The sequence below is a fragment of the Lathamus discolor genome, chromosome 19 (assembly GCF_037157495.1).
Source record: "Lathamus discolor isolate bLatDis1 chromosome 19, bLatDis1.hap1, whole genome shotgun sequence".
Lineage (NCBI taxonomy): Eukaryota > Metazoa > Chordata > Aves > Psittaciformes > Psittacidae > Lathamus > Lathamus discolor.
In genome coordinates this window covers 5,497,562-5,523,384 of record NC_088902.1, presented here as the reverse complement: position 1 = coordinate 5,523,384, position 25,823 = coordinate 5,497,562, and the positions used below count along the sequence as shown (strand labels likewise).

The 25,823-nt window shown below is 56.2% G+C and overlaps 1 protein-coding gene across 1 annotated transcript; it reads right to left on the bottom strand.

The window, feature by feature from the left end:
- Positions 1 to 1,529: 1,529 nt before the first annotated feature.
- Positions 1,530 to 25,273, bottom strand: GNAI3 (G protein subunit alpha i3). Its single transcript, XM_065698757.1, has 9 exons — positions 25,037 to 25,273; positions 15,466 to 15,508; positions 15,236 to 15,377; positions 13,440 to 13,597; positions 6,528 to 6,656; positions 4,841 to 4,970; positions 3,776 to 3,929; positions 2,688 to 2,896; positions 1,530 to 2,608 (listed from the first exon to the last, which is right to left on the bottom strand). The coding sequence occupies exons 1-8, from the start codon at positions 25,152 to 25,154 to the stop codon at positions 2,706 to 2,708; spliced, it is 1,065 nt and encodes a 354-aa protein (XP_065554829.1). The 5' UTR covers positions 25,155 to 25,273; the 3' UTR covers positions 1,530 to 2,608; positions 2,688 to 2,705.
- Positions 25,274 to 25,823: the final 550 nt, after the last annotated feature.

Here is a 25,823-nt window from a genome sequence, read left to right as displayed (position 1 = left end):
TCACTTCAGGAGCAGGGCCAGACCCTCCCCTGGTGGTTCCTTCCCTTCTACCAAAGCTGAATTCCTCAAAGCAGGAGTTCTGGGGGTGGGGGGGGGGGAGGCAGAGGGAGGGCGCCCTGGGGGAACCAACCCCAGTCCTTTGGGAGAAGAAATGATGGGGTTGGGGTTGTGCCCCAGCTTGGAGTTGATGATGGGCAAGCAAAGGCAGGAGCAGGAGCGTTGGGCTCCGAGGGAGGTGCGGATGCTCATGGGTGGGAGGAAGAGGAAATGGTGACTCCAGCCCCTCTCTGTGCTCCGTAGAGCTCCGTCTGCTCTTTACTGGTTGTAAATAAACGCTGGTCCCTCACATGTGCCCCCTCGCGCTGCCACATCCCCTGTACAGCTTCATGTAACTGTAGGACACCCAATAAAGGACACAGGCATCCCGTGCACGTCCGTCATTTCCATGGCTGCTCCCAAACCCCATCCCGGTGCCCGGGAGCTCCGGTTAAGGACGGTGTCACCCTCTTTGCTCACCAACACCCGCAGCACAGGGTGGGGATGCTGCAGTCCTCTTGGGCACCCAAAACCAAGCGCAAACCCTTCCCCACCGAAGCGCGTCCCTACCTGGGTCCTGCCAGGGCCCTGCCGCAGCTCCAGCGGCGGTCAGGGAACACCGGGATGCTGCAGGGCAGTTCCTGGTGAGATCCCCATCAGTTCTAGCAGGGGGAAGCTGGAGCGGAGCCTCCAGAGCACAAATGCTCCCTGTGGCCACCCAGCAGCACCCACAGCATCCCTGGAGTGCTTGATCCCGTGCTTCTGGGCAAGCGTCTTCCGCAGTGGGTTAAATCTGCGTCATGGAACAGGGGCTGGAGCAGTGAAGGAGCAGTGGAGCATCTGCAATAACCCTAATGAACAACCGGATGGGTCCAGCTTCCACCACAGCCTGAGCCCTCCGGAGCAGCAGACCCACAGCCTGGTTTGGGTTGAAAGGGAGCTTAAAGCTCCTCCAGCTCCAACCCCTGCCACGGGCAGGGACCCCTTCCACTGGAGCAGCTTGCTCCAAGCCCCTGTGTCCAACCTGGCCTTGAGCACTGCCAGGGATGGGGCAGCCACAGCTTCTCTGGGCACCCTGTGCCAGCGCCTCAGCACCCTCACAGGGAACAGCTTCTGCCTAAGAGCTCAGCTCAGTCTCCCCTCGGGCAGGTTCAAGCCATTCCCCTTGGCCTGTCCCTACAGGCCCTTGTCCCAAGCCCCTCTCCAGGTTTCCTGCAGCCCCTTTAGGCACTGGAGCTGCTCTCAGGTCTCCCCTTCAGGAGCCTTCTCTTCTCCAGGCTGCCCCAGCCCAGCTCTCTCAGCCTGGCTCCAGAGCAGAGCTGCTCCAGCCCTCGCAGCATCTCCGTGGCCGCCCCTGGATTTGCTCCAAGAGACGGAGCACAACGAACTCTCCCATCCCATCCATTACCCCCATTTCCCATGGGAGCTCTTCCCTTCTTTCCCCAGCAAAGCACAAAAGTGGGGGAGAAATGAGGAATAAAGTGGAGACCAGGTTAAACCGTTTACTCACCATTTTAATACTGCCAACAACTAGAACAGATGGAAACTGTACACATGATAAACCGGGAGAGAGAAGTGGATGCAATGGTTCAGCAAAGGAACGTACTGAGGGCTTCTGACTGTTACTACAGGAAGAACGATGAGCAAAGGGGAGTTTGGCACCACATATACAAAGTAAAGGCATGCTTGTCCATAGGGATCGGGAGGCTCCAGACAGAAAAGGCCATAGGGAAAACGCACAACAGAATTGCCCACCGCTTCCCCCCAAACCCACAGCAGGATCAAAGGGGTGAGGAGTTGCTCTGTAGCAGTACCTGGTCCCCAGCCCCTTTGGAGCTCTGGTTCCTCTCCAAGGGGGGCAACACGTTCAGCTTGAGGCTGATCCCATGGAATGAGTCGCGATGTGGGGATCAGCACAAAGCAGGTTCACCCCTAAAGCCTCCTCCTGCTGCAGGAGCTCCCTTGGGAAGAATGGCAGCAGGATGGGAACACGTTACACATCGGAAGAAGCCGTTAAGAGCTCTAAGGATCCTTTAAGTAGCTGCAGATATATTAAATCTTGACCATACCAAGTGTTAAAAACAAAGAGTTCCTGCTAAGAGGAATGCTTCCTGCATGATCTGCTCACGTGTGCATAGTTAAGTGAGTAGTTTTTGTTGGGTTTTTTTTAGGTTTTTATTCTGAAAACAAGATCTGTTTGCAAAGAAAGAACTAAAACCAGTAAAGTTATTGTTATCCTGATGGAAAAACCAACCTTAAAACCAGACTAGTGGCGGCTTGTTAACCAAAGAAAAGAGAGAAAGCTACATATTGAAGGCCTGGAATCCAGCACCTCAACTTCCCAACAAGCTGTACACATCCGAGACAACACCATCGGAGCGGCGTCGGGACGAGCCCGTCACACGAACGGTTGCTCCACTCCACCAAGGAAAAAGGTCCCTACTAGAGAAGATTGTGCTAAAGAATGCAACGTTCCTCATGCTGGTTTGCGTTGCCCTGGTCCCCTTCATGCTGCTGCTGTCCCCAGCGAGGCAGCCGAGAGGCTGGTTCTCAAGTCAGCGCGTGGAAGAAGCTGGGATGGAAGGAGAGAGGGAGCGGTTAGGGAGGTGCAAGGCAAAGCCTCAAGCCCCAAGGTACGAGCCCATCATTACCTTCTGCCCCTTTGCTCCTCAGTAGAGCCCACACTCCTTCAGGTTGTTTTTAATGATAACATCTGTGACAGCATCAAAGACAAACTGCACGTTCTTGGTGTCGGTAGCACAGGTGAAGTGGGTGTAGATCTCCTTGGTGTCTTTTCTTCTGTTCAGGTCTTCAAACTGACACTGGATGTAGGCAGCTGCTTCCTCGTACGTGTTGGAGCCTGAAAAAGAGAAGATCCTTGTCTTTGGCCAGCACTTGACAGCACAGAGATCTTTTAAGGACACATTAAGCCGCTTGCAGCCATCTGCCTTATCCATCTACAAATCCAAATCCACCATTAACCCCTTCTGGTAAACCTGGAGGCTATTCCCAGCTCCTGCTCAGTGACCTTGGACAAGTCACTCCCTGCTCCAGCCTCCTGCCAGAGATCACTGGAACGGCTGCCGTGCTTCAGGCCATTCATCCCAGGCTGCCCGGAGAAGCCCGAACGCCTGTGTCCAACCTGGCCTTGAGCACTGCCAGGGATGGGGCAGCCACAGCTCCTCTGGGCACCCTGTGCCAGCGCCTCAGCACCCTCATAATGAAGAGCTGCTTCCCAGTATCTCATCCAACTCTTCCCTCTTCCAGTTGGAAGTTGTTTCTCTTCATCCCATCCCTACAGGCCCTTGTCCCAAGCCCCTCTCCAGGTTTCCTGCAGCCCCTTTAGGCACTGGAGCTGCTCTAAGGTCTCCGTTCAGGAGCCTTCTCTTCTCCAGGCTCCCCCAGCCCAGCTCTCTCAGCCTGGCTCCAAAGCAGAGCTGCTCCAAACCTCTCTCCCAGCCAAAAAGCACAGGGTGCCCTTGATCTGATGGGGAGCAGCGCGTTGCTGTTTGTACTCCAGGCTGTGAAACGGCACGACAAAGGCTGCTCTGAACCACAGACATGAATGACCAGAGCTCTTCCAGGAAAATGAGCTCTCAGCTAACAAAGAGCCCAAAGACTCTGCCCAAGAGACAGAGTTAAGGGAACAGAGAACTGCTTTTGAGTTATCGTGGGTTGTGTTGGCTTCAACTGAATCATTCCTGGCCCTGGTGACATAAATCCATGGGGTTTGCCTCACCTGTGTACTCTGGATAGCAGATTGTTAGTGGGCTCTTCTTAATCTTTTCCTCAAACAGGTCCTTCTTGTTCAGGAAGAGGATGATGGATGTGTCTGTAAACCACTTGTTGTTGCAAATGCTATCAAACAGTTTCATACTCTCATGCATCCGGTTCTGGAAAATAAAGGGGGAAGGAGGAGGTGTCATTCCAGAGGTGTCAGGGGAGGATGGGGTGGGGACAGACAAGATTCAGTGCAGAGGTCAGGCTGAGGAGGAAGAGTCACAGAACCCCAGCCTGGTTTGGGTTGGAAGGGAGCTTAAAGCTCCTCCAGCTCCAACCCCTGCCACGGGCAGGGCCCCCTTCCACTGGAGCAGCTTGCTCCAAGCCCCTGTGTCCAACCTGGCCTTGAGCACTGCCAGGGATGGGGCAGCCACAGCTTCTCTGGGCACCCTGTGCCAGCGCCTCAGCACCCTCAAAGGGAAGAGCTTCTGCCTAAGAGCTCATCCCAGTCTCCCCTCAGGCAGGTTCAAGCCATTCCCCTTGGCCTGTCCCTACAGGCCCTTGTCCCAAGCCCCTCTCCAGGTTTCCTGCAGCCCCTTCAGGCACTGGAGCTGCTCTCAGGTCCCCCCTTCAGGAGCCTTCTCTTCTCCAAGCTGCCCCAGCCCAGCTCTCTCAGCCTGGCTCCAGAGCAGAGCTGCTCCAGCCCTCGCAGCATCTCCGTGGCCTCCCCTTGATGTGCCACTGACATCCTCCCTGCCATCAGAGCATGGGCACAACCCTGAGCAGGGTCAGGTCGCTTCCCCGCTCTGCCACTGCCCCAGGACATATTTGTGTGCAGAGATGCACGCACACCCCAAGGGCAATAACTCAAGGCACCTCCCTGCAATGAGGGCCTGGAGAACATCTTTATGCTTTCCAGGGCAAGTCACTGCAGGCTGCTGGGAGGAAGCACTCATCTTCTGAGGAACAGCACAGCGGTAACAAGAGCAGTGACCCAGAAATCCACCCACCCCCGTGGAAGACAGGTCTGTGCGTGCTTCCACCTCCCTTCCAGCAGCCAGCCACTGGTAACTCCTCAACATACCATTTCCTCATCCTCGGCCAAGACAAGGTCATAGTCGCTGAGGGCCACGCAGAAGATGATGGCTGTCACCCCTTCGAAGCAGTGGATCCACTTCTTCCGCTCCGAGCGTTGCCCACCAACATCAAACATCCTGGGGGAGGCAGAAGAACCAGCTCAGAGGCCACGGACACCTTCCTCCCCAGCCCCACCATGTTGCAGGGGATGGAGGAGGCTCAGCTGAGGCCTCTCAAGCAGCACTGGGGGAACGCGGCCTTCCATTAGTGAGGCTGAGAGCTCTGAGCCCCCCTTCCTCAGGAGAGAGGGTTTTCAGAGCAGAAGTCCTCTTCTCCAGAGCCACTCCAGCAGGAAGAACTGGCTGTTACCTACGTGGCTGCCCACGAGCCTGCTGATTCACCAGGGCACGCTCAATTTGGTCTCTGCCTCCTATTTCCTTAGCAACAATCTATGTGCTTGAGTGGACTTCAAACATCAGACTCAGCTCTGGCAGTTCACTGACACTGTAGCTTAGGAAGGATTAGCTGGAACTACCTGAATACTCCAGCTGGGAGCAGGAAATTCATGGGGTTTAGAAGCAGTTTCATGTGTTCAATAACATCATCTGGAGCCGCAAGGCTGCAGAGCTGCTCCCAGGAGTCCTGGCTCTGCTAAAATGATGTCCTTTGAATCGGTCCCAACACCCTGCTCAGCAAAACGCTCTGAGCTGCTCTCAGGTCTCCCCTTCAGGAGCCTTCTCTTCTCCAGGCTGCCCCAGCCCAGCTCTCTCAGCCCGGCTCCAGAGCAGAGCTGCTCCATGGCCTCCTTTGGGCTTGCTCCAACAGCTCCACGTCCCTCCTGTGCTGCTGCCCCTGTTCTCCCCCAAATCCATGCAGCAGATCAGGTGTTAAAAGCAACTTCACATTTCTGCTGTTGCTCTTTCAAACTGTCTTCAAACACAAGCTAAAAACCAGCAAACAGACACTTCTTTAAAGGCTCTGAGCAACAGAGACTTGAAAACATTGCCACAGATAAAGGAAACTCGCCCAAAGTTTCCTTACCTCCCATCACAGGACACAAGTGACACGTGGGGCTCTGGGCTGGGTGGCAGGAGCACACTTAGGGTCCAAAGCAAGGGTTGTCTAATGAGCAAAGAGCAGGGAGGAGAGCTAAAGGGCAAGCTAGAGCCACTACAGCAGGAGCTCCATGAGTGATACATAAAGGGACACTGCCACGTCCAGGCTCGACATCTGAGCCCAGCAGACCTGAATTTAGAAGGTGGAGAGGACAAGGAAGCGCCATCCTCCCCGGTGGCCTGTCCCCGGCACGCTTGCTGCATGTCAGGCAGCACAGCCACCATGGAGAACACCAGGCAGCCCCGAGCCACGACCGGGACTGCAGGGAGAGCTCCTGCTTCAAAGCAAGGGGTTAAATTCACCCTCAAAACCCACTCAGTGTCCTTTTAGTACGTTTGTCAGCTCCTCTAACCAAGCTTGGAGTACCTGTGTCTGTGCTTCCAACATAAAAGCAGCTGAAAAGAACAGAAGAAGGCAAAGAAAAGTCAAACCAGTGTCTCCAGCGAGCGATGCTGCTGGCGAGGGAGCAAACCAGAGGCAGGAGGACACTTAGGGCCCAGTGTGGGACCTGCCACTGGCAGCACGCGCTGAAGCCAGCCCCACAGCCCACGGGGGGACAGGCTCTGCCCTTCACTTACTTGAAGTAGAGGTCCTTGAAGGTGAAGTGAGTCTCCACGATGCCGGTGGTTTTCACCCGGGTGCGCAGAACGTCCTGCTGGGTGGGAATGTAGGTCGGCTGGGATATTCGATCCAAGTCATTGAGGTAACTAAGCCAGGAGACAACACAAGACGGGCTATCTGAGTGTGCTGCTCGCCATGAATCTTTTATCAGCTGCAGGAGAAAGGCAGCACAGAACCTATCCATCACCTCCCCCTGGTACAGACCATGCTGAGAGCAACCCCCCCCCCCGCCCCAGCTCTATCCCAAGGCCTGGTGTTGTGGTGCTTTTGGGTTTAACCCTTCCCCACACAACCTTGCAGCTGGGAGTGAAGCTGATAAGCAGCCAGCACAGGGCTGCTGGTGCAGAGGCCATACCAAGACTGGTATCCCTTGGGGCAATCCACAGTCAAGGTCTTTCGCTTCAAAGCTCAAGGCAATAAATCCAACGGTTCACTTTTAAAGGGCAAGGAGACACCAAGGGAAAGAATGAAGCATCAGGAATAACTCACAGGACAGGATTCATTCACCTCCTGCAGCAACAGGGAGCAACCTGATGTCTGCTGGAAGAAGCCACGGCTCCACAGCATCAAGTCAATGACCCACTGAGACCCCAACTAACTCCAGCTACAGCAAATGCAGCCCTGAGGGGAAGGACTTGGGGTGCTGGGTGAGGAGAAGCTTCCCAGGACCCAGCCCAGAACTGGATCAGCAGGGCAGGGAGGGGATCCTGCCCCTCTGCTGTGTGAAGGGAAGACCCCCCCCTGCATTCCTGATCCAGCACAAGAGGGATGCGGAGCAGGTTAAAGCCATTCCCCTTGGCCTGTCCCTACAGGCCCTTGTCCCAAGGCCCTCTCCAGGTTCCCTGTAGCCCCTTCAGGCACTGGAGCTGCTCTCAGGTCTCCCCTTCAGGAGCCTTCTCTTGTCCAGGCTGCCCCAGCCCAGCTCTCTCAGCCTGGCTCCAGAGCAGAGCTGCTCCAGCCCTCGCAGCATCTCCATGGCCTCCTCTGCCCTCTCTCCAACAGCTCCACGTCCCTCTTGTGTCCTTGTCCCCTTCACCTTGTCCAGGTGCAGCGGAACTTGACCAAAAGCACCAAACCCAACCTTGGTAAAGCAGGGTGTGAGCTCGTGGTTTCCAGCGCTTCCTCAGCCACAGCTCGCTGAAAGCTTGCACATGTTCCTCACCATCACTGGCTTGGGCACTGCAAACACACCCCATGTGCCCGCCTACAGCCCCCGGAGGCAGAAACCCTTTCCACAGCCTCCTTTGCCACCAGGCTCCTTCCTTCATCCACTGAGCTTGCAATGCCTCTTCCCCCCCCTTGGATCCATCTGTTTATAGAGCCAACCCTTTCCCATGCCTCAGCACCACTGTGCAAACACACGCTTGCAGAAGGATGCTTTGGGGTTTTGTTTCCCTTCTCCCACGGAAAATGAGGGCTCAAGTACATAGAAAAAGCTGACAAAAACCTACAGTGGAGTTTGGGTTTGTCTTAGTGCCCCTCCAAGTGTTCCCAGAACAGCGTGGGAAGGCCAAGTGCAAGGTCCTGCACAGGGGTCAGGGCAACCAAGCACAAACGGGCAGAGACTGGATGGAGCAGCCCAGAGAAGGACTTGGGGGTGCTGGGTGAGGAGAAGCTCCCCATCACCCAGCCCAGACCCCCCTGTGTGCTGGGGGCACCCCCAGAGCGGGAGCAGCAGCACAGGGAGGGGATCCTGCCCCTCTGCTGGGCTATGGGGATACCCCCCCTGCAGCCCTGATCCAGCTCTGGGGCAGCAGCACAAGAGGGACGTGGAGCTGCTGGAGAGAGGGCAGAGGAGGCCATGGAGATGCTGCGAGGGCTGGAGCAGCTCTGCTCTGGAGCCAGGCTGAGAGAGCTGGGCTGGGGCAGCCTGGAGAAGAGAAGGCTCCTGAAGGGGAGACCTGAGAGCAGCTCCAGTGCCTAAAGGGGCTGCAGGGAACCTGGAGAGGGGCTTGGGACAAGGGCCTGTAGGGACAGGCCAAGGGGAATGGCTTGAACCTGCCCGAGGGGAGACTGAGCTGAGCTCTTAGGCAGAAGCTGTTCCCTGTGAAGGTGCTGAGGCGCTGGCACAGGGTGCCCAGAGAAGCTGTGGCTGCCCCATCCCTGGCAGTGCTCAAGGCCAGGTTGGACGCAGGGGCTTGGAGCAAGCTGCTCCAGTGGAAGGGGGCCCTGCCCGTGGCAGGGGTTGGAGCTGGAGGAGCTCTGAGGTCCCTTCCAACCCAAACCAATCCAGGATTCCACGATCCTGTGCCAGCCTGGCGCTGGTCCAGCAAGGATCCATCTTTCCCAAGTCACCTGCCAGCTTCAGCATCAGCCCATCTCAGCTCTCAGAGATGCAGGCTGCAGGAGCAGGATGCTCTCATGTGCACGGCCTTCAGCTGGCACAGATAGGAGCTCTCCCCTCCTCCACACGCTCCCACCAACCTTGGCATAGGATTTTCCTAACAGTGCCCTCATGTCTGCTTGCAGCACTGGAAAGAATCCTTTCAAGGCCAAAACTGGCTCTGAAGGCTTCATACAAAGCACTTATTATGAAGAGTGAAGCAGAGCTGGGGGAAGGGGATTGTCACCATCCCACTGGTGACAGCGGCCAACAGAGGCCTGTGGCAGAGAGAGCCAGGTTTGGTACCCAGGGCCTTTCAATAAGCATCATTACCAGCACTAGTGCTGGTTGGGAAACACAAGCAGCATTTGTCCTGCAGAGGAATTCATCATCCTTAGGCAAAGGCTTCCTGCAGCAAGAGGAAAACAGGGAAGAGCGGGTGAAACCTCTATTTCATGGAATCATAGAATCATGGAATGGTTTGGGCTGGAAGGGACCTTAAAGCTCCTCCAGCTCCAACCCCTGCCACAGGCAGGGACCCTTTCCACTGGAGCAGCTTGCTCCAAGCTCCATCCAACCTGGCCTAGAAATGTTTAAGTATAGTTTAATATTAGGAATATTCATTTTAATACTAGGAATACTTAATAACTGAACAAGATTTAAGGAATTCCTTTCTCTTGCCTCCTCTCCCCCCTCATCCAGCTGGGTTTTGGCAGCTGAAGCAAAGCAGAAAACAAGGGAACAGTGAAAAACTCCACGGAAAGGGAATGGTGTGGGTCCCCTTTAGCAATGTAAATGCTTATCTGGGTCCCTGAGGACAGAGGCACCGCCTGCGGCACAGCCCTAAGCTGAAACAGCACATGGCAAACCCTGGAGCTGTGATCCCGAGGCAGTGCTGCACATTGGGAATCCCAAGGAAGCACCAGGAGGACCATGCAGCTGGAGCTTGACAGCAAAGAGGAGAAGGGGAAAGAAACCCACATCAGAGAACGTAGGTTTTCTCCAGCAGCGTGTCAGGGAATCCAGGGCAAAGCTGCCGCTTGGGACCAAGACAGGATGTGCCAGAAGGGAGAAAGGGGGATCAGAACTGATGTTAATGGCCTGTGACTGCAGAGAATTAATCACCTCCAGTGTGTGCAGAGTGGTGTCTGCATGGAATGGGAAAAGCAGCAACTAAAATCAGTTAAAGCATTAGAGCAGCTCCCAGTGCCTTAAAGGGGCTACAAGAAACCTGCAGATGGGCTTTGGACAAGGGATGTAGGGATGGGATGAGGAGAAACAGCTTCCAACTGGAAGAGGGAAGAGTTGGATGAGATACTGGGAAGAAGCTTTTCATTATGAGGGTGCTGGGACAGTGGCACAGGGTGCCCAGAGAAGCTGTGGCTGCCCCATCCCTGGCAGTGCTCAAGGCCAGGTTGGACACAGGGGCTTGGAGCAAGCTGCTCTATGGAAGGTGTTCCTGCCCGTGGCAGGGGATGGAGCTGAAGGAGCTTTAAGGTCCCTTCAACGCAAACCATTCCATGATCCATGACTGTCTGCTTGCCAGTATTCCCAAAGATCAGACAGAGATAGCAGAAGAAATGAGGAAGGAGCACTTCAGCATCCCCTTTGCTGCACCATCAAGCAGGGTTTGCTCTTTGTTGCACCAAGCATCATGGACAAAGGACTGAAGCTTCCCCATGGCACTGAGTCCAGGTGGGAGCAGGGATCTATGGAACCATTTGCTCCCATCACAGTGAAGAAAAACAGGAAGCTGCAATAAGACAAGTGAAAATACAGACGCTGAGCGTTCACTCTAGTGCTGGAACATCCACAAGTCAGACCAAGAGTTACTCAACTGCTCCTCAAGACAGAAAACAAGGAGAAAACACGCAAAGCCCTGTGCTTCCAGACCAATCCCCGGTATTTGTGTCACCTTTGGGAGCTCTCCCAGCCATGCCACAGGGATTAGGATACCCCATTACAACTGGTTGTCTCCTCTCCAGCCTGCCAGGGCAGCTCTCGGATGAGCAGGATCCTGGCCTGCACAATGGGAAGGGCTCAGGGAGGCAGGACACAGCAGGAAGAAGCTTTGGGAACAATGTGATGCTGCTGTGCAAGCCCTGGCTCCTCCTGCCACCACCTTGTTTCCTGACCTTCGCAAGCTTTCACCCAGATCTTCCTCTTTTTGCCCCACTTTGGGTGTCTCACTGAGGCTCTGGGGCCTGATGGGGAGTGAGGAGCAGCCCCCAGGCAAGCAGAACCCACACCACAGCTGGAAAACCACTGGAAACCACTGGGCACGCGTTTAAAGGCTGCTGGCCCCGGAGTTTCAGGCCCATTGTAGGTGACATGGAAAGGAGAGGGAAGAAGACAGGTCTGTAGCTGCATGATCATGCCCTGCACTGAAGGAACCAGCTCCCAGTGTTTCCCAACCACGGAGTTGCTGGGATACAGACTCAAACTAACACTGCTGCAGAGCAGCTTCCTGTGGTTTGGGGCTGGGAAACCAAAGGCTCTGGTAGCAGAAAAATGTCATCCTTGGGCTGCTATCTCTCTGCCACACAGAGCTGACACCAGCCCAAAACAGCAATCGCTCACAGGAGCTGTGCTGCACAAACCAGGACAGAATCCAGACAGGAGCTGCTGGGAGATGCTCAGGAATGGGAATGACCCACCGAAATCCAGCCTGGAAGGAGTCTAGTCAAGGGGGCCATCGCTAAAGCAGCCTCATACCTTCAGTTCCCAACCTGCTCCACTTCTGAGCCCTTCCTACCCTGTAATAGAATCAGACTGGTTTGGGTTGGAAGAGACCTTAAAGCTCCTCCAGCTCCAGCCCCTGCCACGGGCAGGGACCCCTTCCACTAGAGCAGCTTGCTCCAAGCCCCTGTGTCCAACCTGGCCTTGAGCACTGCCAGGGATGGGGCAGCCACAGCTTCTCTGGGCACCCTGTGCCAGCGCCTCAGCACCCTCACAGGGAAGAGCTTCTGCCTAAAAGCTCATCTCAGCCATTCCCCTTTGCCTGTCCCTACAGGCCCTTGTCCAAAGCCCCTCTCCATGTCTCCTGTAGCCCTTTTAGGCACTGGAGCTGCTCTGAGGTATTGGAACACTGCTGTATTTTCTCCACTCTGCCTCCATTCTCCTCTTTCACAAAGCCAGACTTCCCCATCTTCAGCTTCTTCCCTCAGCTCTCCCAAGGACTGATGCTCTCTGCCCTAGATCTCCACTCAAGAAGCCCTTCTCTGTATCTTTTCATTAACTTATTCCCTCATTCATCTCCCTCATCTCCCCTTTCTTCTCCCTTTGAAGCTGAGGTTTCCTCCTGGCATGCTGGAACAGCACACCCGATGCCAAGAAAGCCTCTTGTCAGCTCCTCACCTTCATCCAAACCCAGGCTATCTTGCCAAGGCGGTACAAATATAGATGAATTCTGCCTCATCTTCCAGCTCAGATGTGCTCTGTGCAGAAGGAGCCTGCAGGCACCTGAGCTCTGACACATCTGAAGCTCCTTCCTAAAGAGCTCCTTTTTCAAAGGCTTAAAACCTGGCTCAATAAAGACAAGTTTACAGCCGGACATCAGGAAGGCAAAACTCAGCCCAAATCATCCTTCAGAGCCTCACAGATTGGTTCTACAGAGACCAAGCTCGTGACTTCTTTCTCTTTGTGAGCACAAAGTGTTTTGCTCATTCAAATCAATCACTTCCCCTCCTCACTAACCTGCCTCTGGGAAGGGCTGCGGCACTCACAGACCCTCACTGAGCAGCCAGCAGCAGCCCATTGCTCCAGCCAGAACTCCCCAGCTGGGAAAGCAACTGCCTGCAGCTCAGAATGGGCACAAGCAGCAGGTCTGGAGCTGGGCTGAGTGTGTGGAGTGAGGCACAGGGATGGAGCGTGAGAGCTGCTCAGGGGAATGAAGCCAGGGCTGGGGCAGCCTGGAGAAGAGAAGGCTCCTGAAGGGGAGACCTGAGAGCAGCTCCAGTGCCTAAAGGGGCTGCAGGAAACCTGGAGAGGGGCTTGGGACAAGGGCCTGTAGGGACAGGCCAAGGGGAATGGCTTTATTGTGGGTTTTCCCTCCCTTTCCCACAGAATCAGCCAGGCTGGAAAAGCCCTTTCAGCTCATCCAGTCCAACCATTCCCAGCACTGCCAAGGCCACCCCTAACCCATGGCACTGAGGGTGTGTGGACACCTCCAGGGCCGGTGCCTGCAGCCCTGCCCTGGGCAGCCTGTTCCAATGCCTGAGCACCCTCTGGGGCAGGAATTGCTCCTCAGCTCCATCTAAACCTGCCCTGGTGCAGCTTGAGGCCGGTTCCTCTTATCCTGTCACTTGACCAGCGACCTCCTTTTAATACTACACACAAACAAAGAGTAAAACTGACTTTGATGAGCTCCAGCACCAAGTCCCCTTGTAAGCTCAGCCCTATGTAAGCCAAATGAGAGCTCCTGTCCCCCCCAGTTCAAAAAGAGACCCTTCAGCACCCAAGTCCCACCCTGCTTCCAGCCACGCTGACCCTTCCAACACCGTTTGGCTCCTTGGGAAGAGCCCAGGAGCTGGGAATGGTTTCTTACTATGACGCAGAGTCGTTGAGCTGATACTCCCTGGATCTGCTGAAGCAGGCCTGGACTCCAGCATCTCTCCACAAGCGTTTAATGACCCCAGCCAGCTCGGTGGTCATCACTCCCTCCTCTGCACTGCCAGCTAACACGAACAACTGACGCGCGTCGTCCTGCAGACAGGGCAGAGCAAAAGGAATTAGGAGGAAAACCCACTGACACATCCACAAACACAGCAGGGTTCAACATCAGAGTGATCCCAGCGGCTGCAGGAGCTGCTCTGAGGGATCACAGTCCCCCCTCTCATGGTGTCTCTCCACTCTTCTGCCCCCAAAGCATCAAGCTGTTCCTCTCCTACAGTCAGAAAGGCAAATACTGGGCAAGAAGGTCCAGCCCATGGGGTGAGACTCATTGATCATGGGTGGCACAAACAGCTCTGTGGTTGCAGGGATCACTGCTCTGAAGTACCAGGCAGCATTCCCACTGGAAACAGGACCTTTTGGGAATGTGTAAGAGGACGGAAGGATGCCAATGGGCTACTGGAGACTAATTAAGTGAACCACAAAGGTTTTCCAGTTAAAATACTATTACAGTGCTGTACAGTAGAGCAACAGGAATCAAAAGCAGGCATTGGGTGCTTGTGGGTTTAAAGCTTTGGGGACTTGCTGTTTGCTGCAATAGCTGTAAGGGAGAGGGGCTCTTTAATAAAGCTTTTCCTCAGGAGATGGGATGGACTGATCAGGATGCGAGTGCTTGCTCTGGACCATGAAACATCCTTCTTGGAAGCCTCGGAGCCAGACTTCCCTCTTCTACAAGTTACCAAGCAGAGTCTGGAAGTGAAAGCCAGGCCAACCTCCATCCCACAGTGCTGCTTGCTCCCACCAGGAACAGACCTGCCAGCATCCTTCTGGGAGACTGCGCCATCCCTGGCAGTGCTCAAGGCCAGGTTGGACACAGGGGCTTGGAGCAAGCTGCTCCAGTGGAAGGGGTCCCTGCCCGTGGCAGGGGTTGGAGCTGGAGGAGCTTTAAGGTCCCTTCCAACCCAAAGCATTGTGTGATCTAGAGCAGCAGCCACACAACAGCCCAGGTTAATGGGCAAGACATGAAGCATCCTGGCTGAAGGGCACATCGTAGGCTCGGAACATCTGTGGTTGCATCACCAGAAGCAGAGCAGGTTACTTCCCCATACATTAACTATAAGCAGGAGGAATTAGAGCCAGACAGGAAGAGTCTGAGGCTGAGCACCACTGCCTGCACCCATACACGCAATTCCTGCCCCCTACACATCGCCAGGAGCCCTGACTTCCCCTTCAGCCTGTGCTGTCCCCATCACCAGGAGTGTTAAAGGATTCTTGACTTCAATTCGCCCCATGTGAAGTGTTGGAGGTAACAGTGGGAACAGCCCAGGGAACCGGCACAACTGGGAAGGTGGGGAAAACACCCAAAAACAAAGAGGAGGAGCAAGAGCAGTGAAAGCCATTAAGATTTATTTGGCTAAACATCAAGTTTAAGTGGCAGGATGCTGTGGCACTGCTGAAGGCTGATGTTAAGCCCTTTAAAGCTGAGAATTTGATTCAAAAGCAGATAGTTTAGACTCAGGTTTGGGGGTTATGTATTTCTGGGGGAGCAGTCAAAGGTTCTTAACCATGCCCTCAGTGAAACACTCAACGCTTGGCACTGATAACACTTAACAGATGATGAAGGGGCTTTTGCTGTTGTAGCTTGTAACAGACATTCCCTCCTATATCCAGGCTACATGAACACAACTCAGAGCACAGCCTCCGACTGAGAGAAACAAGTGCAATACTTACAGCTCTGGCAACCTCCCCAAAGTCTATCTTTAGCCTGCCCATGGCTCTTATGATGGCAATGATGGACTGGATGGTATTGCTGTAGACGACCACTTTGTACTGCTTGCACTCGTCCTCCGAGTAGCCATCCTCATGAATAATCCTGGAAGAGAAGCAAGCTGTCATTCCCAAGCCAAGCCAAACAGGCACCACGGATCTCTTAGTACCAAACTGCAGCCGCTCTCACTTACTTCATCTGCTTCACAATGGTGCTTTTCCCAGATTCTCCAGCACCTGGAAAGCAGCAAAAGAATTCCCATTAGCAACCATGTGAGGTGAAAAGGAAAGGCAGTGAGATCCCACTTGCAGCACTGTGTGCAGCTCTGGTGTCCTCAGCATAAAGAGGACACAGAGCTGTTGGAGCAAGTCCAGAGGAGGCCACGAGGATGCTCAGGGGCTGGAGCACCTCCTGTGTGGAGCCAGGCTGAGAACATTGGGGATGCTCAGCCTGGAGAAGAGAAGCTGCGTGGAGACCTCAGAGCAGCTTCCAGTGTCGGAAGGGGGCCACAAGGATGCTGGGGAGGGACTCTTCATCAGGGACTGCAGTGATGGGACAAGGGGTGATGGGTTCAGACTGAAACAGGGGAAGCTCAGGTTGGATCTAAGGCAGAAGCTGTTCCCTGTGAGGGTGCTGAGGCGCTGGCACAGGGTGCCCAGAGAAGCTGTGGCTGCCCCATCCCTGGCAGTGCTCAAGGCCTATGCTAGGCTGTGAGCCCGTTCACCCTCCACAGCCGCAGCGCTTCCAGCCCAGGAGGAACCCAAACCCTCACTGTTCTTTTCCATACCCACCCTCCACATTCCCTGTACCAAGGGGCTGCGATTTGAAAGCTGCAGCATCCCAAAGCAGCCGTGCTCAGCCCCAACAGCAGGACTCAGAAGAGCCCTTTGAACACAACCTCTGTGGCTTTTACTTCTCCTCTCATCTTTGCAGTCATTTCCTCCTTAGATCATCTGAAAACGATCTGGTGCTGCAGCAGCAATGCTCCACTTGCAGTGCCTGTCATCTGCCTGACAACACAGCACCAGAGACTAGTGTGCCCTGACAACACCACCAGGTTGCTTCTACCCCACCAATGCAAACTGTGCTCATTTAACCCCTTCCCTTCTTCCCAACCTCCCCAGGCTTCAGTGGCAGCTTGAAAGAGCAGCACCCCCCCACTCAGAGGTTCCTTCAAAGGCAGAGGAAGGAAACAGTGACCCACACCCTCTAAACCTCCCTACTAACACACACACACACACACAACGCAGCCCTGGCTCTACAGCAGACACTGCTGCAGACACCGCTCCAAGGGCATGGAGAAGGAGCTAAGTGACCTCCTGTGGGACCTCACTGCTCCTGTGGGACCTCACTTGCTGTTCCAGGTCCTCTCTTTGCTCCTGCAAGAGCCAACCCGACACGGTTCCTCATTAAACACTCATTTAAAACCATCTGCCCTGCAGCTCCAGCCTCATTCCCGGAGCTCCTGCTGGGCTGGCAGCTGCTGCTGCTGGGCCCATCTCAATTGCTCACCATAAAACAAGCATTAAGGCTGCCCAAGCCTATGCTGAGGGACCTGCACCACATCCTCCCACACAGCAAAAGGCTTTCTCAGGGGCCTCCTCACCTGGGACCCTGCTTCTCCTCTTCTCTTCCCCCCAACCCACACAAGGTCCCCAGTACTTTGCATTTTACTCCTTTCCAGCCCTGAGCATCAGCAAGTGCAAACCTCCTGCAGCTGGGTCAGGGCAACTCCAAGCACAAACACAGCCTCCACAGATATGGCTTGGATGGAGCAGCCCAGAGAAGGACTTGGGGGTGCTGGGTGAAGAGAAGCTCCCCATCACCCAGCCCAGACCCCCCTGTGTGCTGGGGGCACCCCAGAGCGGAAGCAGCAGCTCAGGGAGGGGACCCCACCCCTCTGCTGAGCTTTGGGGAGACCCCCTACAGCCCTGATCGAGCCCTGGGGCAGCAGCACAAGAGGGACATGGAGCTGCTGGAGAGAGGGCAGAGGAGGCCATGGAGATGCTGCGAGGGCTGGAGCAGCTCTGCTCTGGAGCCAGGCTGAGAGAGCTGGGCTGGGGCAGCCTGGAGAAGAGAAGGCTCCTGAAGGGGAGACCTGAGAGCAGCTCCAGTGCCTGAAGGGGCTGCAGGAAACCTGGAGAGGGGCTTGGGACAAGGGCCTGTAGGGACAGGCCAAGGGGAATGGCTTGAACCTGCCCGAGGGGAGACTAAGATGAGCTCTTGGGCAGAAGCTGTTCCCTGGGAGGGTGCTGAGGCGCTGGCACAGGGTGCCCAGAGAAGCTGTGGCTGCCCCATCCCTGGCAGTGCTCAAGGCCAGGTTGGACACAGGGGCTTGGAGCAAGCTGCTCCAGTGGAAGGGATCCCTGCCCATGACAGGGGTTGGAGCTGGAGGAGCTTTAAGCTCCCTTCCAACCCAAACCAGTCTGGAATTCCATGGTCTCCAGGTCTCATTTCTGTTCTTCAGCATTTGAACCTTCTCTAAACATTTGCAGATGTCCACACCACACCAGCTGCTGTTCTCCTTTTTCCAACTCACTGGAGTGGCTGTAAAGGGTTTACATAAAGAAATCCATATTGGAAGTACTCAGTAAACAGCTTTTATCGTGCACCTTCTGTTCCCTGCTATCACGCAGCCTCCCTCGCTCTGGTGCAGGGTGTTCCCAGGCACAATGTGGCTTAAACCTTCAGTCAAGGACCTTTAATGGAAAGAATAAAGATCAGGGTGTTAAATGCTACTAGAACACTGCTCCAACCTACAGGAAAGCGATGCTCTGCATTAGAAATGGAGCTGAAGAGTTACACTGAAATGCTTCTGGACTCGGCAGGCAAAGCACCAGCCCCTGGGCTCACCCAGGGACCAGATGGGCAGCTCAAAATGTTCCAAAATCCACAAAACATGACACTGGATCTTACCGGGACCAAACCCCAGGGAAATGGGAGCATTGCTGGGACGTTCCTCACTGTAAAAGGAAAAGCAAAGCATTGCTCTTTGCTGGGGTCAGCAGAGCCACGCAGGGATCACGTTTCGGCACAGGGTGACCCAGGCAGGGATGTCGTAACTCCAGGGGAAAATTGCTTCAGAAGCTGAACTTCTCCTTCCCTAACTTAGCAGCAAAGAACGTCCTTATCCCACAGCTCTGCCGGACACAGGAGCAGCTCATCCATCCCAGAGCCTCTGCAGTCGTTTGTCCCACCTGATGGACGCGTGTTCTGCACGGCACTGGTTCAGGTGGAAGGGGCCTCAAAGCTCATTCAGTTCCAACGCCCAGCCTGGCTCCAGAGCAGAGCCCTGGCAGCATCTCCGTGGCCACCTCTGGATCCAGTGAAGTCCTTGTCCCCACAGCATCCTCCAGCACCGGAATCCAGAACCTTTCCCTCCAGAAGCCAGCCCGAGCCAGGAGGCACCAGAGCTTCAGAACCCCCCCTGAGCTCACCCCAAATCACCCCGCAGCACCCCAGGGAAGAGCTCAGCACCATCAGACAGCGCTGAGCTCCCTTTGCTCCGAGGCTGGGAAGCCCTGTGTGACAGCCAACAGCCACATCCCTTTGCCCTGGGGAGGAAGGGATTGAGGAGGGAACCTCAGCAGCTCTTCAAGCACGTTATTACCAGCCTGGGAGACTGATGTATACACAGGAGGGAGATGATCTCCCAAGCATTTCCCTGGAGGAAGCAGAGGCTTTCCTGCAGCAGGAGATGGCAGCCAAGCCACCGGTGTGTCCATAAACCAGAGATTAAAGGGAAGAGAGCAAGGAACAAGCTCCCAAAACATAGCTTAGACTGGGAATGACAGGTTGACCCAACAGCACTGGTGATAAACAACTTACATCACCCACTTTGGGACACAAGGAAGGTCGGTCAGAGCCTCCCAGCCAGGAGCATCCAGGTCACTGCTTCAGAGAGCACCAACAATCTGATTTCTAAGTGTGGTTTCAGTGAAGCTGTATTCAAATGCATTAAACTGTGCTCCAGGAGAGGAATTTCCTTCTCAGGCTCCACTGAAGGGGAAAAGCTGCGCAGTGTCTGGCAGTGTGTGAAGAGAAAGCAGGTCACTGCTGCAGGAGCCCTCAGAGACACACAAGAGCTGTACTGGGAGCATCCATAGAGTACAAGTGAGGAACACCAAACCTGAACAGTCGGAGATGTTCCTGCTCTCCAGAGAGCCTGTAACTACAGCAACAGCCCACAGCAGCGTTAACATCTTAGCAGGGCTTTGGCAGCAGCTTTGCCAGACCATTCCTGAGGCAGGAGGATGCTGCGACCCTTCCTGAACTCTGGAATGCAGGGGAATTCCTCAGCAATTCCAATATCCCCTCAGAAACCAGCTCAGGAATAACCCAGCTGTTTCGCTTGAAGCTGCTGAGCTGCAGACTGGGGTGATGCTGGGAGCTGTGGTGCTGAGGGGCAGCTATGGGGTGATGCTGAAGAGCCTGCATGTGGCCCCAGCCCCCCCGTGACACCCCAACCTGATCCATGTCTCCTCTGAGAGGCCAAAAAGGGGTGAAACCAAGAGCATCAGAGGCCAGCCCCTGAATACCAAGGGAGCTGTTGGAGCAGGAGGCAATAAATCAGCATAAATCCACTGGGCATCTCCTTTCGTCCACACTTACCCCATAGCAAGTGAGCACAAACACTTCTCCTAAGGTAGGTTTCCACAACTGGTTTGTATTCCATATGGAAAGGCTCTTGGACACCCCACACACCCTTGTACCGGCACAGCCAAGACTGCTTCCCTCCTGGTTTCCAACCTCATTGTGCTGAATTCCAGCCCTGACATCCCAGCCTCCAACCCTGACATCCCAACCTCCAACCCTGACATCCCAATCTCCAACCCTGACATCCCAACCTCCAACCCTGACATCCCAACCTCCAACCCTGACATCCCAGCCTCCAAACCTGACATCCCAGCCTCCAACCCTGACATCCCAATCTCCAACCCTGACATCCCAACCTCCAACCCTGACATCCCAGCCTCCAACCCTGACATCCCAGCCTCCAACCCTGACATCCCAACCTCCAACCCTGACATCCCAACCTCCAACCCTGACATCCCAGCCTCCAGCCCTGACATCCCAGCCTCCAGCCCTGACATCCCAGCCTCCTTGTACGGGTACTTCCAAGCTGCCATCCAGGGAAAATTCTTCCCATCTCCCCTTTCCAAGTGTTTATTTATTCCAATGCATCCCTGGGATGCTCTTGGGTACCACGAGGCCAAGAGGGGTTCAACAGCTACAGACCAAATGCAGCGAGAACACTATGAATCAGGCAAAGGGGAGTATTCCCACCTGGAGCACTGCATCCACCTCTGGGATACAACACAAGAGGGACACAGCACACACTGCACGATGTGGCTTTTGGCTGAAGCTCAAGGGAACATCTCCCCCAGCTGGCCCCCCTGGTGCCCCTTTCTCATGCAATGTCCATGCTCTTTACACTCAGGAGATGGAGCAGCTTCCAGTGAAGCTGGAATGTCCCAAAGGCAGCCGATGTCTTCCCTAACCTGTCATGACCAAGTCATCCTGAAGATGTGCTCAACAGCAGAGCTTCCAGCCCCCAGATGCCATGGAATAAGGTTTTCATCCCCCAGATGCCATGGAATAACATATTCATTGCCCAAATGCCATGGAATACCAGTTCTTCTTGGGCAGGACTCACACAAGTGGATGCTCTCAAAGATACGGGATAAAAAAGGCACCATCTGCTCTGCTGGGATACTGGAATGGGTGGAAAACAACAGAGAAACAGCCAAGCAAGGCTTGAAAAATGGGAGTTTTGTCAGAATCAGAGAAACCTGGAATGGTTTGGGCTGGAAGGGACCTCAAAGCTCCTCCAGCTCCAACCCCTGCCACGGGCAGGGATCCCTTCCACTGGAGCAGCTTGCTCCAAGCCCCTGTGTCCAACCTGGCCTTGAGCACTGCCAGGGATGGGGCAGCCACAGCTTCTCTGGGCACCCTGTGCCAGCGCCTCAGCACCCTCACAGGGAACAGCTTCTGCCCAAGAGCTCATCTCAGTCTCCCCTCGGGCAGGTTCAAGCCATTCCCCTTGGCCTGTCCCTACAGGCCCTTGTCCCAAGCCCCTCTCCAGGTTCCCTGCAGCCCCTTTAGGCACTGGAGCTGCTCTCAGGTCTCCCCTTCAGGAGCCTTCTCTTGTCCAGGCTGCCCCAGCCCAGCTCTCTCAGCCTGGCTCCAGAGCAGAGCTGCTCCAGCCCTCGCAGCATCTCCATGGTCCCCTCTGCCCTCTCTCCAGCAGCTCCACGTCCCTCTTGTGCTGCTGCCCCAGAGCTGGATCAGGACCGCAGTGGGGAGCTCCCCATAGCCCAGCAGAGGGGCAGGATCCCCTCCCTGTGCTGCTGCTTCCGCTCTGGGGGTGCCCCCAGCACACAGGGGGAGTCTCTGCTCTCCATCTGCTTGCTCAGCTCTTCAGGTAAAAGCTATTTCAGAACAAACTCCTGCTTTTCATTCCTTCTGCATGAATCCGCAGGACCATTTCCCACCAGGACACAGTGTCTGAACCCAGCAGCACTCTTCCAGGCTGAGTAATGGTGTGGTTCAGGCACAGACAGTTCCACGCTGGCTGTGCCCACACACAAACACCGCTTGGACAGGCTGGGCCCGGCAGGAACCAGCTGCTTTTGGCACTGAGACAACACCGTACACCCAGCAATGGGCTTTGACACCCCCATGTCACACAACCGCCCCCCCCAGGCATGGCATAAGGTGCCAAACCTTCTGACAGGCACTGCGGAGCAGAGCTGAGGATCCAGGTGAGGTACCCAGCCACAGTTCCTACACCTCCTCCATTCCAGCTGCTCATCCCAACTGGAATGATCCCATGAGGTTCCCTACGTCAGCAGGATCATGTCTGTGCCTGCAGAGCGGAGCATCCCTGGAGGCAATGAGGAGGAAAGGGAGGTTCTGAGAGCAGGGATGGCTCCCAGATTCTGGAAGCACCGGCTCTGGGTTCCCTGCTGCTGTCAATGGGTGAAACCGAGCTGAGCTGTTGCTGGTGGTACTTCCACACGGAACACTGCTTCCAGCACACGGGCAGGGCTGGCACGGCCTCAGGTCAGTGCCTGTTCCATGCTCAAGGTTGTTTTATACAACCCAGAAGCTGAGGAGTTGCTCAACAGAGAAGTTGTGAAAGGGAAGGATTGGGAAGGGACTGAAATCCCTGTGGAGGAGCTGCCACACCAGCAGCTCCGGGATCGCCTTTATCCCAATGATCCCGGAGTTATCACAGCACCGGAGCACCTCCTGCATCCGAACCACCCCTGGGATGCAGGAATGATCCAAGCAGCTCCAGGAACATGGAGCACACGGTCCAAATCCTCCTTCCTCCCCTGCCCAAGGGAAGCTGGTGCTTGTGGGAGAGGAGAGGAAGTCAAACACACCAAAACCCTTCCAGTTTTGGCTCCATCACTAACTCCAGCTCGGCCAATGCTGCAGCAGCAGGACAGGAAGGAACATCCACCCCTTGTACAAGCATGAGCCTCCTCCTAACCTACATAACCCTGCACAGCACAAACCAGGGCAGGAGACGTTAGCAGAGCCAGGGAAGGACGTGTGGATCCAAACCCTATCCTGAAGAAACACATCCCCTAAACCTCCTGCAGCCCCATGGCAGCAGCACCAGAGGGACGTGGAGTTGTTGGAGCGAGGCCAGAGGACATCACGGAGATGCTGCGAGGGCTGGAGCCACCTGCTCATGCAGGGAGTCATGGAATGGGGTGGGTTGGAAGGGACCTTAAAGCTCCTCCAGCTCCAACCCCTGCCACGGGCAGGGACCCCTTCCACTGGAGCAGCTTGCTCCAAGCCCCTGTGTCCAACCTGGCCTCGAGCACTGCCAGGGATGGGGCAGCCACAGCTTCTCCATTCAAGCCATTGCAGCGTCCCAGCACCCTCAGTAGAGAACCTGTGAGAGCCTCTTCTGGAGCATTCTCTAAGCCTCCCAGTGCAGGGCCAAGACATTCCTGCTGCATTCCTGCATCTGGAACTCCCAACCAACCTCCCAGGAGCTGCTGCTCCTTTCAGATCCCAGTTACCACTGAATCCAGAAGAGCTCATTTGGAAGGGACCTACGAGGATCTTCTTGTCCCACTGCCTGCCTCGGAGCCGACCATATTGTTAAGGGATTGTCCAAACGGCTCAGGGCATCACCCACCTCTCCAGCAAGCCTGTTCCAGGCTCCGGGTGGAGGAATCCTTCCTCACATGCACTGGGAACTTCCCAGCACAGCTCTGAGCCATTCCCATGGCTCTACCTCTGGGAAGCAGGGAGAAGAGCTCAGCGCCTCCTCACCCCTTCCCCAGGAGCTGCAGAGGGATGAAGCTGCTCCTTATCCTTGTCTCCAAGCAGACCAGCCCCAAGCCCTCGGCTGCTCCTCACAGGGCTTCCATGCTCATAGCACCACGTCCAAGGGTTCTGCTGCCATCCAAAGCCGAGAGCTGCCCATAAGGCAGCTGCTCTTTGGACTTCTAAAGCCTCCCCTGCTCTGAAACCAGTTCTCACATCACCTTTTGGGTATTCCCTCCCCTCTGCCATCAGTCAGTCAAGTCCTGGCCCCAAAGCCCTCGGAGCCTTTTCACCACCACCACAAAGCACAAACGTGAGGCAGAAGAACACAAAAGAAGAATTGCTCCATCCAGAGAAGGTGTTGACAAACCCCTGGAGAACCCAGGATCATCCGGACACACAGCCAGCAAGTTTCCCACGTACACACGAGGTGGGGAACCTCAGAGCAAGTAAAACCCGACTGAATGGAGAAGGAAGCCATTCCCATTGTCCTGTCCCTACAGGCCCTTGGCCAAAGCCCCTCTCTAGGTTTCCTGCAGCCCCTTTAGGCACTGGAGCTGCTCTAAGGTCTCTTCCAAAGAGAACTATTCCCTCCAGCTCTTCCCAAGCCCAGGCTGTATTGAGCTGGGAAGCACACGGAAGCAACGCTCCCTTCCCATGATGTGTGCACACACCGAGGCTGTGGCCGCCCCACCACTGGTGTCACCCTCTGCAGAACCAGCCCGGCCAGGGCAGGGTGACACCAGCCTGAGCTCACCCCTTGTGCGGAGGCAACTCCATCAGTGGATCATGGCTGGGAGCACCCAATGGGATCACCGGAGCCACTCACACAAAGGGCACCTCTGGGGTGAGGAACACAAGTGCCCGGAGCCGTTTTCATCTGATCAAAGGCTTTAATCCCACCACCCTGTAATAAGAAGCTCAAGAGCCCCGGTGACTCCATCCCTGTATCCAGCATCACCGCTGCACCCATCCTCCTCCATCCCAGGACCCCGAAGGACGCTGACACCACCCCAGGGAGGGACAATCCCTCGGGACCGCGGGTCGCAGCCACACTGCACACTCCAGAGCGTGCTCTCCCGGCGGCAGGCACAAGGAGAACGGCGCATCCCATGGGAGCAGCGCAGTGCCCCCAGGCCAGGCCGGTCCCTCCCCTCTCACCGCAGGAGGGGATCAGGGACCCGGTGTGTGCAGGGACGAGGCCACAGCAGGAACCGGGGCGGGGGGGGGGGGGGCTCTCAGCGCTGCCCTAAGACACAAAGGCTCGCAGCAGCCTCACCCCCGGGCCCCCCCATGGCTCCGGGGGGGGGGGGGGCAGCCCCTGCTCTCCCTCACTAACACCCCGGGACCCCCCCCCCCGCTCACCCCCTTCAACCTTCCAGACCCCCCCCCCCCCTCGGAGCCTCTTTAGAAGACCCCTGAACCCCCCCCCCCCCCCCACTGCGGACCTCAACCCGCGGGCCCCTCCTCACCGAGCAGCAGCAGCTTCACCTCCTTGGCCGCCTTCTCGCCGTCCTCCCGCAGGTTGCGGTCGATCATCTTGCTGCGCTCCACCGCCGCCTTGTCCTCGGCGCTCAGCGTGCAGCCCATGGCGGCGGCGGCGGCGGCCGGGACGGCACCGGGGGAGCGGGACGGGAGTGGGACCGGAGAGCGGCTTCCTCGGCCCGGGCGGCTCCTCAGGCGGGCCGGATATCCGGTTGTGCGAGCAGGGCACGACGGGAAGTGTAGTCCCCGTAGGGCACAATAGGATGGGGACTTCCGCCTCGGTACCGCGGGGCATGATGGGATGGAAGGGAGGGGGGGACGGACGCACACTCTCAAAGCTTCCGCCTCGGTACCGCGGGGCATTATGGGAGCCGAGGTGGAGGGAAGCGCTGCACTTCCGGGTCTGTGCCGCGGGGCATGATGGGAGTTGTAGTCCTCAGGGGTGACCGGGGTCTTCGGCCCCACACCGGCCCCAGCGTCCCCGCGTCCCGCTTCCCCCCCTCACCCCCCCCACAGCCCCCTCCCGACGGGGTCTCCATCTCCACACACCCCATAGGGACAGGTCTGGCCCCATGGCTGTGGGGCAGCCCCAGAGGGGACAGCGGCCGGGCCCGAGCCCACGTTCCCCGGGGCACGAGGATGCTTGGGGGGCAGCAACGGCGGCGTGGGCAGCCCCGTCTCCTGCTGCCCGGGGGCCGCAGTGGGGCTCGGGGGGGGGGCCCCGTCCGTGCCAGCCCCCCCCGCTGCCCGCCCCACGCGCACCCCGGCGGCCCG